Raw genomic sequence first — 14300 nt, forward strand, 5'->3', positions numbered from 1 at the left:
AAGAAATTGGTTTTGATAAAAATATTTCTAGAAGATGTTTGCTTTATACAAATTAATATGGTCTTCGAAATATTGGAGTATTAATATTAAATGGCTATGTATGAATGTAAAGCAAGTATAATAGCTAGTTTGAACTGAACGTATGAAAGCACGTCCCAAGCTTAGATGAAAACCATCAGTAGTGAGTTTAAATATTCATTTAATAACTTTAAATAAAGCTTTAGTTGCAAGACAGAAGAATCCATGGAGCCACGATCAATCATCTTTCAAATTAATTATTCATGGTTCTTTTAGTACCGCCGGTCTGCATTAGAATATTCTGCAGCACAACACTGAGAGATAAATGAAAACTTTGCCAGAGAGAAAAAGAATAATTTGAAAATTGAATTATTCACGTTGGCTAAGTAAGGTGAAAGAAAAATGTTTCATGGTGGAAAAAAGCTCTTGGTCAAAGGTGAGATTTGCAAATTAAAATTTTTCTCATACGGTGATGGCTCTAGGGAAGGGTGGATATGGTTAAAAGGGCTAGGTAATTATTCTTGGTAACCACTGGGATTAATTAGATTTTCACGCAGAGATAGCTGAATGAATTGGCGTGGAAACGTGCAAATCCACCCCCACGTCAATTAATGATAAATCCTCAACGTCAGATTCCGTGGGAGCTTTTGTGGTCGGAGCTCTTCCTTCCCGGAGGATTTCCGACGGTTCGTCTTTTGCCTCCAGAGGACTTGACTTGAGGTCTCTGCTAGACTCTATCATCTTGCCTCCTCTCTTTAATTATTCACGTAGGAAAATTCTCTCTTTGGAAACTGTTGCCAAACTATTTTCCCAGGGTTTCTCAGCGGAAGTGACTGGAGGTTGGGTGAATAAGTTATGAGTGTTTTGAGTGCGTGAACACAACTTGAAAATTTTCTTGTATACACCCAAGCAACTTCCATCGAGCCTGACGAATGAGATCTCTATCAATCTTCAAGCACAAGTGTCACTAGTAATTCCCAAGTACTTTCCCTGCTTTTCCATCCTTCAGCAATTATCACCATCACTCCCATTGAATTCGACACCCATTCCCGTAATATCCTCACCACCGTTAAAGTTTTCCCGCCCACCGCCCAATGGAACTCCTCTGGCTTTTTCACAAAAGTCGTGTGACTTCGATTAGTGCAGCATAAGCAAAAGTGTCTTATCTGTGACCAGATTTACATTTCACCAAGAGGATTTCCCGCCAGATTCACGGCAATTCATTCCAATTGAATATCAGAATGGTGAATGGAAAAAGGGTTTACCAAGTTTGGAGCGAAAATACCAAAATCCACAATTTATCAAACACCAAATCTCCCCAAACTATCAAGGATTTGACTAAAATAGGATGGGGCATAAGACCTTCAAGTCTTGCAAGTCTTCAAAAACCCTAAAAGAGACTATAAAATTCATAAAGCTAACATATTATACTTATTTCTTAAATTTAAAATTCAGAGATTAAGGATTTTGACGCTTCAAATTTCACATGTTCATCTCAAAGTTATAAGAGAGATCTTTTACGCTAGCTTTCAAACTAATGAAAACTTTAAGGATTTTCATATTTTTATTTCTACTTAGTTTCTAAAAAGTTTGTTGCAATTCAACGCATAAAACTAAAGTTTTTATTAAAGAATAAGAAATAAATTTTAAAGCTCAATTTATAATCTTAAAGCTTAATAATTTATCTAAGAAACAGAAGAGATTATATAAGTTTCTCGCTCAAAAACATGATAAAAGTTTTTTTTATAGTAAATATGAGTAGGGTAGGAGAAGGCTTTCAAGCTTCGTACACGCTCTGGAGGAAGCTAAAATCCCAAAATCCAAAATCCTGAATGTTCAAAATCCTAAAAGGGATGAAATTATATGGAGGATAATGTGTAGAATAATATCCCAGGTAGGGGCCCATCAAGCCTAATAAAAAGTGAAGCTATTTTTCACTTTTCCTTGTAAAAATTTTGTAGCTATTGCACTGCGACTTAAACAAATTTTCTCGTAGTTCTCATTTTGGCGAAAATTATGAAATATGTATTTTTAAGTCAATTCTTTTTAGGAAAAAACTTGCCAATAGTCTTCAGTGCCTCTATGCAAAAACGTATGGAAAAACGAAATGGCGAGTGGCCCCTGATCCCAGGGTATGAATTCTGAGATTCGTGAGTTACGCACATAAGAAATTCACGACTCTAAGATCACTTTTAGTAAGCGTTTTTGTGGTTTAGGTGCTGTAACAGTTTTACACGACACTTTACATTAAAACGTAACGAAATTCTTACAAAAGACTATTTAAAAGCCGTGAGTTTCTCGCGTGAGAAACTCACGCATCTCAGAATTCATACCCAGGATACAGAAAATTTCCCTTTGCCTCCAGCGAGCGCGAGTGCAATCGTGGGAGTAACTATAACACTTTTAGGAATTCGAAATTTTGGCCCATTCGGGATTTTGACTTTCGGGATTTTCGTTTTCGGGATTTCGACTTATTCGGGATTTTGGTTTTCGAGATATTGGCGTTCAAGATTTTGGCTTTCAGGATTTTGACCGGTATCCTCTCACTCTGGCATCGAACATTTTATATTTTTACCATATTCCTTTAATGAATCTAACCAAATTTTTCAGGAAATGTATGACATAAAAGGAATACAGCTAAAATATAGTGCTCGAAGCCAGAGTGTGTGCGAAACTTGAAAATCTTCCCCTAATCTTCTTTTACTCAAAAGTTTCAGCACAAATGCTTTAAAATCTCTTTCAATACTCAGCTTCGTCTTGATAAATAGCTATGAGAAATTATATAGCACAAATCCTAAAAAATTAATTTATTAGACAAAGACTTTAAAGCTTCGTATAGTGCAAGCTCAGTAATTGATAATTTCAAATGTTCCTTAACTAACTTGACTCAAACTTGACTCAGTTTAACGAATAGCTTAATAATTTATGATTTTTGCGACAGATTTAATAAGGAACATAGAATTAATCGCATGATATAAAACTTTCATCATCGAAAGCTTCAAAGCAGGGCGAGCAAGAACCGTTTGGACCATTGACGTACAATTTTCATTTGACGTTTATTCGGTTTCAAATGGTTCTTACTCACTTTTCCTTCAAAACTTACCCATCAGCTGAAAATATTCTTTTCTGTAAAGGCGTCTACACATTGGGAGCAATTTTCGTCAAAAATTGCGTTTTTGACAGAAATTTGACGTTTCCCCCTACAACGCTGCAGGGAATTTCCTTCAAAAAAGCAATTTTTGACAAAAATTGCTCCCAATGTGTAGAGGCCTTAAGGCATACGGTACCAATCATGTTTTTTTTACACAGAAAAAATACTTCAAAAAATTATTTGTAAATGTTTGTAAATTCCTACTGATGACCTACGGAATGTTTGTAAATCTTTTACAAACTTTGCTCGTAACACGATCACTTGACGAGCATTTTTCTTCTTCGGGATCCTCTACAAGGCTTTAGTCCTCTAAAACTTTTCTTATTAAATTTTGACAAATTCCTGATAGCCTTCATCTTTCGATGTACTTTTGGGTTTATATAAAACTTATATGAACTTTTATGACGTTTTCTTTTTAGGATTTCAAGCACAAAGACTAATTTTACGAACCTATAATTTTTTTATATATTCCTCATAATTCTTCAATGTTAAAGAGATATCCTAATACCTTTTATTTTATTGAGACTTGTTATACGTGTAAAATTTTTTTTTTGGCCAAGTTTTTAATCAGTTGGAGTAAAATGATATCTTCGAAAGGGACTAAAATCAGTTACTCAACTATAAAGACCCAGGATTGCCCAACTGTTTGAAGTTAAACAGAAGAAGCAGAAGAAGAAAAAACAGCAGTTCAATCTTTCATTTCAAAATGTTCTCGAAATTTCGAAATTAGTTAGCTGTGTAATTTTATTGATTCTGGCAAATCTTGTAAGAATATATTTAAATAATAAGAATTATCAACTCCCAAGCCACAATATGGAAACTTCATTTTAGACTTACAGTTTATCTTTACCAGAAAATTCAAAGAGTTTTGCAATTTCGAAAAGCTACTTGTGAATGCAAGGAATGATTTTAACATTTAAATATTATATAATTCCAGTTCGTCTCGAAAAATATATTTCCGAAAGCTCTTTGAATTTTCAAAAGAGCTTTTATGGGAGACATAGTCTTGGCAATAAAAGAAATTCCCCTATTCAGTTAAATATTCATCCAAAAAGTGAGAAGAATCCTCAACCCCTGTGTTTCTTGCCCCAATCTTTCATCATGCTTTGGGAGCAAATGCTGTGCCTGAACGTGGGAGATGAAAGATGGACAAGAATGGAGCAACGGGGCCGGAACATGTAACAAATTCTTGTGTCACATAAAATATAAAAGCACAAGATATAAAGTCCTTCTCGATGTGTTTGATATTAATGTCACCATCCGTCACCACACGGCATCGGAGGACATCGATGCTGATGGTGCCGTTCAGGCCATGGCTCTTGGACCCAGCCTCCGTGAAGGATATGCACATCATTTATTAAATTGTTCCGTCATCTGAGAGAGTAAATAACATCACATCCTGTTTGTCGGGAAGTCATGAACTGAAAACGAAAATAAAATAACAATTTTAATCCCCATCCCTGCCCCTTATGCCCATATCAGCACCGTTTCTAACACACTTCGCCCAGGAGCAGAACACATTCATATCCCCAACCCCTGGACAGCTTTTGGCGCCAGGCTTTTGTGCTTCCACCTTTCCCTTGGTGAGCTTTTATATCGAAGCATGATTTTGTTGTTTCATCAACTGAATTGTATTTGCATTTTTTATTGTTCCTTTATTCGGTTAGGTTCCTTTTTGGGCTGGGTCACGGCGAGATGGGACATTTGGCAATGCCATTCAACCACCGGATTTGTTGGCGACTTCACACGGTGCCTCAACTGCAAATAAACCCCACATATACGCACTTTTAAACGAAAGGGTTGGTCATTTGACCTTTGAGTGGCTTTAATTTTAAAAGCAATGAATTCTTTGTAATAATGCCCTGTCGAACTCCCTATATTCTGAAATGACTGTCTCGATTCAAAGGTTCCTGATCAATTTAGCATTTCGCTCCATGTCGACACACCTCGAAAGTTCTTCTAAAGTTTAAAATTTCAGTATAATTCACTAAAATAGATAACATGCTACTATTCCTTATGATTCTAAATAAGCATTCGAATTTCGAAAGACATTCGAAGTTCCAATATAATATACTGAATATTATTCGTACATAAAGCTTTTCGTAAATTTCGTACAAATACATATCTGCAGGGGCACATCTTTCGAATAGTAAATTTCGAATCAATATTCTTTTGCTTTAATAGGTCTTTTGTCATCAAATACAATATTTTTAATGTCTATATGGTTTTAATTGATTTCTATAAGCCTCATTAATTTAAATATTCCATTTTTCCAACGGAAAAAAATCTTTCAAAACTGTTACGTCAAGTAACTTTTTAATAAAGGATCTTTTACCCTAAGATGGCCTTAGCAAGAAAAACGAACGAAATTTTTACAACCGATTATTTCTTGTTAAGAAAAAGAATTTAGAATTCGGAATAGTTCCAATAATTTCGAAGAGACAAAATCACTTCAGAGCTATGCCAAACCTTTTCGAAAATCGACCATAAGTCTAAAGTGCAAGTTCACATATTCACCGGTTCAGCGCTAGCTGTTCTTTCATTTCGATTTTTCGATATACTTCACACTTCAATCGTCAACAACTGATATATCCTGGAGGAGAATTCTGTAACGCTCTGGCAATGCCATATGACAAATTGGGTTCGAATCTTAGGAGACCTTTTTCGTAAACGCGATTCTGTAGCCGTGACATTGTCATTTCAGCTCACGTGGCATTGTCAGAAGTCACATATTTGAGATTTCTTGCAATTCAAATGACAATAAATTTAGTTAAACAAATCAACCAAGATGTACTGTCTTTTCATAAAATCATCAAATAAAGGGATTTTATTAAAAATTTAATGAATTGCATTTTCGAACTCATATGGTATGACAAAAAAAGCTCGAATGGGATTGTCAGGTTTCGAACTTACGCGTGACAATGCCACGAAAATTACAGAATTCCCCTACTGGAGCCGGTACAATATCAAATCGGGACGGTTATTACTAAACGTAAGAATATATGACTTTCGATATAGCCACGTCAGCTCAAATGGAAAGAAAGTCACAGTTAAAAGGAATCCCATTTTCGTATAAGCTCTCTCAAGTTGGAATGAAATTCTTTACATCTTTTTTGTAAAGAATTTTTGAAAAATACTTGAAGATTAAAAAATAAACAATAACACCTGAAATTCTAATTCTAAACAGAGCTAATTCTGTTCGAAGTCCAGTTTACACAATCAAAACCTGCAATTACAAAAATAATCATCTGTTTAAAATGAATAACTATTCGGCTTCGAATAATCATTATTATACAAGAAATATTACACAAAAGAATTTTTAGATGGAAAATTAATAGATTACCAAATAGAACTATTTGCTGCTGAACTTTCCCACCTTATAGCGAAATAGAGCTCTGCGCCTATATAAGGAAGCTATCAGCGCATAATCCCGTAAAAGTCGTATATCAAAATAGCTCCACAGCTCCATATAGACCCACCTCCCCCTACCCACTTTTATAAATTTAAATTTCGAAATTGATTTTGAATTTTCGAACATCAACGACATTTCCTACAAATGGAGTACCATTTTCCTTTTAGCATGGACATTTTTAAAGAGTCAAACTCTAGCTATGAACGCACTCATTACCTTAAACATGACTTCGACTAATTTTTGAAGTGCTGTTAAAATGTATCCCCTTGAAATTGTAGAAACGTGTTCGAATTGCTTCTTATAATTGAAATGTCTCTTTTTTCCAACTAAAAAACCCATGAGGATTTTATTAGCTGAGCCTATTTTCACGTATTTATTCCTGGGGAATGACGAAAGCAACAGATTTTTCATTGTTGATTTTGAGAACAAAGGGATTTTTTTGTGGTCTTCCCGTATTTTAATTAATTATTCTGTTAGTATGAGCTACGCCAATGTCAGTGGAATGCCATGGAATTTTCTGCTTTACATATTATGCAAAAATGTTTTGAGTTGAGGATTCAAAAGTTATTTCGCATCAACACGATGCGGGATTATGCATGAAACAGGAGATTAAACACTCCAAAATGTCCAAACTAATATTTAATGATAGTGCGACTTTTCCATACATTGCTTTTGCTGTATTTATGCTGCTTTTCATGAATATTTCTCCATGATCACCTCACTTGGAATATGTGAGATTTTTCTCCCACTCATACAAAGGGAAATTTCACAAAAAAAGTATTTTTAAATTCCATTCACTGATCTTCAACTGACAACTTTTCAACAGTAAAAAAAAGTTCCGCACATGAATTAATATGAATCATAAAATATTCTAACATTTTTATCAACTTTCCACAATTCTGCACGCCTTTAAGCTAATTGGATGACCCAGCATCGTCCCGAGCAAATACAAGAGAAACCACGTGAATTCACCTGTCCAAGAGGTGATCTTAATTAAAATCTATGGCAAACAAGAAGTAAAATAAAATCTACACCATAAACTTGTGTGAGGTATTTCATGAAATATTTCACAGAGCATTAGTATTTCAAAGCATGTCTCTTTAGTGTCTGAAACTTGCTTGATGAGGTATCACCCCAAGGGAACTTTATTATAGTAAGAAATGGTGTACATATATTAAATATTTTTCATAATAAATTCTCGAAATATCTTCAGACTCTTAAAAAGTAGTGGTGTACATATTTCTCCCATATTATCTTCCCCTTGATTGTACATATTATTTTTATAAAATCTCATCCTTGGGTATCACATCAAACTTGTTGGATTCCTGGATTTCCCTACAAATACGCGCAAAAATAATATACAGTGGAGATAGGGTATGAAATACATTTGGGAAACTGATTGCTTTCAGATGAGCTTCATGTGTCAAAAGCACAAATTTATCACTCAAATGCCAATTCTCGAATATTTGCTTGTCAATAATATACTAACAAAATTTTGAGATACACGGTAACAAAAAGTTAACTAATCCAGGTTATGTAATGTGTAATGAACATTTTTTTCAGCACTGTTCTCAAATGTTTCTGCATTATCGACTTTTCTTTGTAACGGTACCTGTCTAAACTATTTTTCGCATATTCCTCGCTGCGTTCTAAAATCACCAAAAAGTTGTGACAAGAATCAATGCAATGAAAAATCGATAATGCAGAAGCGCTTGAAAACAGTTAAATACTAAAAAAAATGTTCAATTTTCATTAAAATAGCGCTATAATACCCATTTCTTTGGAACCTAAAAATCTTTGTATATTATTTAGACTTTTTTTTTAATTCAAATCAAGAGACATATTGATACAAATGACCAGAAGTTCTTTAAAAAAAAGTTAGTAGTAATTAAATTTTTGTAGGGGTATACTGTTCAGTCATTGCATATTTAATATTTTGACATAAATTTCGCATAAAAAAATATAATAAAAACATTTGCGAATAATTTGATGCAAAAGTAAACTAATGAATCATTGTATTTCTCTTCACAGTGTAGCAATCAGAATTTACTTTTTAACAAAACAGATCATTCAGTAGTGACTGGTGATATTAAGTGAATCAATTACATTTCAAATAATATGAAAAGCTGACTAGTACATCAGTTAATACATTCTAAATTGGAAATGAAGCTTATACATTTTACTTTGAATTTATGAAAAATTAATAACGACAATGAATGTTGTTAAGTTCCTCAAATTCGAACGCAAAAGCTCACGTTATGTAAAACAAAAATAATTGTCTGATGAGACTCCCAATCACAGTTGGAGTTTGATTCTCCAATAGTGTCTTGGATAAAATTTAAATGGAACAACTTATATTTGTACAAAAAGTCGTTGATGTTCGAAAAATTCAAAATTCAAACTCATTTTTGAATTTTCAATCTAAATTTTCGCACAAAGAGAGAAGATTTAATGCAAAGAAGCTCACAAAAGTATTACTCAATGATTATAAGGGGAGTTAGAATTAAATGAAATGAAATGAAATGAGCTTATTGCTTTGACTTTCTCAACAACAAAGCATAAACAGCCACATTTTGACACTCGAAATACTTCGAAATTCGAACAGAAAGTACTTTGGCCACCACGAGGATCAAACGAGAAGTAAAAATGTCTTAAGTTTGATATTCGAAAAAAATATTTGATTTTTATTTAAACTCCAAATGTAAGTGGGGCAATTCTAGGGATTTTTCTTTCTCCAAAGAATCCAGGAAGCAATAAAGTAGGATAATTCTTTTTAACCGATCAATTTTGATAAGCTCCAAAAAAATATTTAATATTTAAAGGTCCGTTTCGTTTGAATTTGAAGAACTTGGCTGTATGCCGGTATGGCTATTAGTACAAATATTTTTAACAAGTTATCACATTCATGGAAAGCGATTTTAAGCAGTGATATCTTTACACAAAAGAACGAGCCTTACAATCCTATTATTTTATTATACCCGAGAATTATATTCAAATATTTATAAGAATTTTAGGCCACGCCCCTAACTCAAAAACAAACTCCACCACTAAAGAGTAAAGCAACGCCCATATTAATGTACCCATTCAAGCCGATAAGTATTATTCGCAACTCCATTGCATTTGTTTAAAATAAGTCGAAAGGTTTATTTAAAAAAAAAAGTACCACGTTATAATAGTAATATAAGTAAATACAGTGCCGCTCAGTAATTTAAATACGCCCACTCTTTTACAAAGAGAGTGTATTTAAACAAAAAAAAATTTTGAGTAAAAATTTCTTGGCAACAGTAAAATTTCCTGACAACAATAAAATTGTCTGGGAACAGTAAACTTCCTGATATAAGTAAAATATCCTAGGAAGAGTGAAATTTTCTTCGAATAGTAAAATTTCCGGTGTATAGTACAATTTTCTGGGAACATTAAAATTTTCCATGAACAGTAAAATTTCCTGCGCAGTTTAAAATTTTCCAAAAGCTCTAAAATATCTTGGAAACTGTAAATTTTCTTGGCAATAGTAAAATTTCTTGCAAAAACTGAAATTTCCTGTGTGTAGTTCAATTTTCTGGGAAGAATTAAGTTTCCTGAGAACAGTAAAATATCCTGCGCAGAGTAAAATTTCCCGAAAACTCTAAAATATCTTGGGGACTGTAAATTTTCTTAGCAATAGTAAAATTTCCTGCAAAAACTGAAATTTCCCGTGTGTAGTTCAATTTTCTGGGTACAATTAAATTTCCCTAGAACAGTAAAATTTCCTACAAACCATAAAATTTATTGGGAACACTAAAATTTTCTGAGAACATTAAAATTTCTTATTAAAAGTAAAAATTTCCTTCAAATAGTAAAATGTCTTGTGAAGAGTGACATGTCCTGCGTATTGTAAAATTCTCTAGGAGCAGTAAAATTTCCCTCGGACACTAAAACTTTCTTTTAAGAGTAAAATTTTCTTCGTGCAGTTAGATTTCCTGCAAATAGAATTTTTTTTTGGAAACTAACGTTTAAACTTGTTATAAGTCTACGATATCTATCTACGTAAACCTAGTAAACATTATTATTTTTTCTCGAAGATAGCGAATGTTTAGAAAAATATTCCAATATTTTCTGCCTTCCATGTGAAATTGTGAATAATTTGTAAATATTGAAAAGACAAAGTATAAATTTTAGTCTGTTGTTTGCCCTTTAAATTTATTATTTAAGAAACAAAAACATAAATTGCTTTAGCGGTTATAAATTCGATATAATTCCTGCATTGTCTTAGTAAACAATAAAAGCACAAATAATTCCTGAAGGAGGCGTGGCCTAATATTATTTTGGGTGGAGCTGGTGGAGCCTATTCAAAAAGTTCCATACATAGTGCCCTAAAAATAGGATTTACTGAAAGTTATTGTTTAAATTGTTAATTTTTCGATATTTGTTCATCTTTGGGGTTTCTACGTCTCCCAAACATCAATAAAACACAAAATCTATCGATCTGCCTTCAGGTTTTCGGAGAATATACAGACTAAATTTGTTAGTGTCTCAAAGCTAAGGGATTTTACACACTCTTCTCTCTTTCAAGTTGATTCAAAGAGCCACAAAATTGAAACAAAAACATCCCCAGAGGCGCTGCAGAACTTTCGAAAAGGGAACGCAACCTAGAGGAGTCTATCCTGGTCGGAATGAATAATCTCCAAGTCATTTTAGTCCGTTAATTCGGTCTTGTAGTCTCGAGGGTGCCATTGGAGCATCGTATGTGGAGCCGTGGGCCATTGAGGCGCATACAGACACCCAGCAAAATTAACGAGACTTTAATTAATTAGAGAATCAGGGGGAGATGGAGGAGGTAACATTATTAGTTTATGCGGTTTAACAGTGAAAAGGAATGCTCGGTATACACCTTTCTCCCAGAGAATTCTCGGGGAGATAATCGTCTGTGTGATGTTTAATTTGGGGCGTTCAGAGCTTAATTTACCAGTGGAATGATGGAGCACACTGGTACCTCCCTTCACGTGCTTTGGATGAAAAATAGTCCATTGAATTCACTCCTAATGACATACCATTCTTGTGTCTTTCATTTCGATGCTGATTGAATTTAATTGAAAAATTAACATTGATTATATCCCATCCCCAAAATCATTCTCAAGAAACTTTTGGGGGTGTTTCTCAAAATTTCTACACAGCAGAAAGGAAAATCAATAAGTTTAAGGTGCTGCTTCTGCAATTAGCTGAATTTAATTGAATTTTATGGAGAGAAAGCTCCTCAACGGTCATTTGTGTCAATTCAAATATTGACACTATGAATTTATGTCAATTGGGTCAGCACTTAAGCTTCTCAAGTGAATTTTTATATCCATTTAAATTAATTGACTTGGCTTTTCTGGAAGGAAAACTCATTAACGGTCATTCACACAAATTCAAATATTGACGCACTGTAAATGTTTGTCATTAATTCAAAATTTAAATGGTACGGTTAATAAAATTTAACTTCATATTTCCAATTATTTACTAACGGACAATTGTGTCAATTCAAAATATGACATTATAAATCTCTGTCAATTAGGGGAACGTTGGCATGGTTCGCACAGAGTTGCCTTCAAACAACGCAATGTTTCTCTTTATTTGGTAGCTAGTTCGTCATTTCTTAGCCATAAGATAGATAACTATTAAGCTCATGAAACAAGATGAGAAATGGTAAGTCAGCTCTTTGCAAACAAAGAGAAAATTCGCATTGTTTGAAGGCTCACTCTGTGCGAACCATGCCTACATTCCCCTAAGTGAAATTTGAATAAATTTTGTGAAATTAATTGAGTTTATGTTCGTTGAAAATTCATCAACGACCAATTCTGTCAATTCTAATATTGACACAATCAATCTCTGTCAACAGTGTCAATATTCAAACTCAACGGATTTTCCTAAACCTTCCCTAATGCTCTAAAGAGAGATTTGTGGTGTAATTGTGAGGAAAATTTGAATTAAACTGAGTTTTTATCGCAGTGAATTCATCAAATACATCCCGAGATAAAATCCTCATTCGTGCGTGGAGCTTGAAAGCTCCCTTTAACGATGAATTGGCTGTACGAGGGGGACGTGCAGGATGTTTTGCGACAATAAATATTAATATTAATAAAATACCACGGGACAGGGGGGTGGGAATATTGAATATGAGCCTCCGGATGCGTGTGTAATGTGTCATGAGGGAACCCCACGCATCCAATACATTTCTTTTTTTTTTTTTCAAGAAAAATGTCAAGAAATTATGCATGAAATTATGTAATATCGAAAATTGCCTTACAAAGTACACAGTCTTGTGTTATTTCCAATTTCAGAGATGGATGACATGTTTCTTCAGTGCAATAAAAACGCGATTTATGTCCTCAACAGCAGCTATCACTATGGGGTGAGTATATCCCTCAAGTATCCTCATCATAATGGAAATTTCAATTAACTCCATTCCATCAACACATCACAATACATTCTGACCCATCATTGGTGCCACATCGATCAAAACTTTCACAAACATGTCACAGGAATGCTCCAAGAAAATTCCTCTTGTGACCAATTTTCATATAGGAAAACGTCCTTGTCGCTGGGAACATGTCTTGAGGTGGGGACTCGCAAAAAATACTCCCAAATTGTTTGAAATTGTTTGGGGAAAATTTGAAAAAGGAAATTACAGTAGAGTCTTCTAAATTCGAACGCTCGGGGGGTATTTTTGACATTTGTCACCTCCCAAATTCGAACGATTTTTTCAAAACTAACGAAATTTTTGTGAGATTAAATTGTACTTTGAATCAAATTCCCGTACTTTCTCTCAAATCTTAGTGGTAACATACTTTCTTTTCATTTTATATGATCATAATGTATGTATACATTCAGGAAGAAGCACATAAATATGATTTTCATTTATCCAGAATACGAATTTTTTAACATAACCTCACAATTGAGATTTTGAATCCAAACGTCGTTCGAATTTGAGAGACTCTACTGTATGAGCAAAACTTAGATAAAGCAGCCTATTTCAGGAAAGCAAGGGCTTTGAAAATTTAAGATCAATGGCTTTTAATCAGTTTTAACACACAGAAAAACTATTTTGTAAAATTTTTCGTAAATGTTAATGGATATTACTAGAAACTATTCCAATTCCTGGAAGCATCACTTTGAATTTTGTTATTTGCTATTTGTATTTTTCACATAAGTAATGGTGCTATTCTATTTGAAAAATGAACGTATTTTAGCACACTCTACTGTTCCCAAGTGCTTCTGCATTATCGACTTTTCTTTGTGTTGGTTCCTGTCTTGACTGTTTTTCCCATGTTCCTCGCTGCGTTCCAAAATCAATAATGTCAATAATGTAGAAGCACTTTAAAACAGTAAAGTAATAAAAAACGTGTTCATTTTTCATAGGAATATCACCATAATTCCGCAAACCTCCAATAAATTTTAGTCCCAACCACTAATAATATCTTCAAAGCGTAAAATTTCAATAAATAGAACACTTTCAAGTGTTAAACATGCAAAAAGTGAGGGTTTTTGTACAAGAAGTGTCCGACGACAAGTTGCAACATAGGGATAGGAATGTTGGGGAACCACTCATAGTTCAGTAATTGCGCTATACCAAGAAATGTATGTGTTTGTCTTTCTCGAGTAGACATTCTCTAAATTCCCTCCCAAGTTACTCATGGCATTTGCAATAAGTTGGGGGGTTCATGGTTCCACCCTAGCACTCAACCACGCAAGTTGCAGTCT

General features: G+C 33.8%; 1 protein-coding gene across 1 annotated transcript in view; it reads left to right on the plus strand.

Annotated features, from left to right (window-relative positions):
* The window catches only part of LOC129800834 (uncharacterized), a 55199-nt gene that overhangs the window by 35080 nt on the left and 5819 nt on the right, over nt 1-14300 (plus strand). Inside the window, exon 3 of the mRNA XM_055845509.1 lies at nt 12881-12951. Coding sequence (XP_055701484.1) covers nt 12883-12951 — 69 coding nt within the window. The 5' untranslated portion in view covers nt 12881-12882. The remainder of the gene's footprint in view (nt 1-12880; nt 12952-14300) is intronic.

This window comes from Phlebotomus papatasi, chromosome 2 (genome assembly GCF_024763615.1).
Source record: "Phlebotomus papatasi isolate M1 chromosome 2, Ppap_2.1, whole genome shotgun sequence".
Lineage (NCBI taxonomy): Eukaryota > Metazoa > Arthropoda > Insecta > Diptera > Psychodidae > Phlebotomus > Phlebotomus papatasi.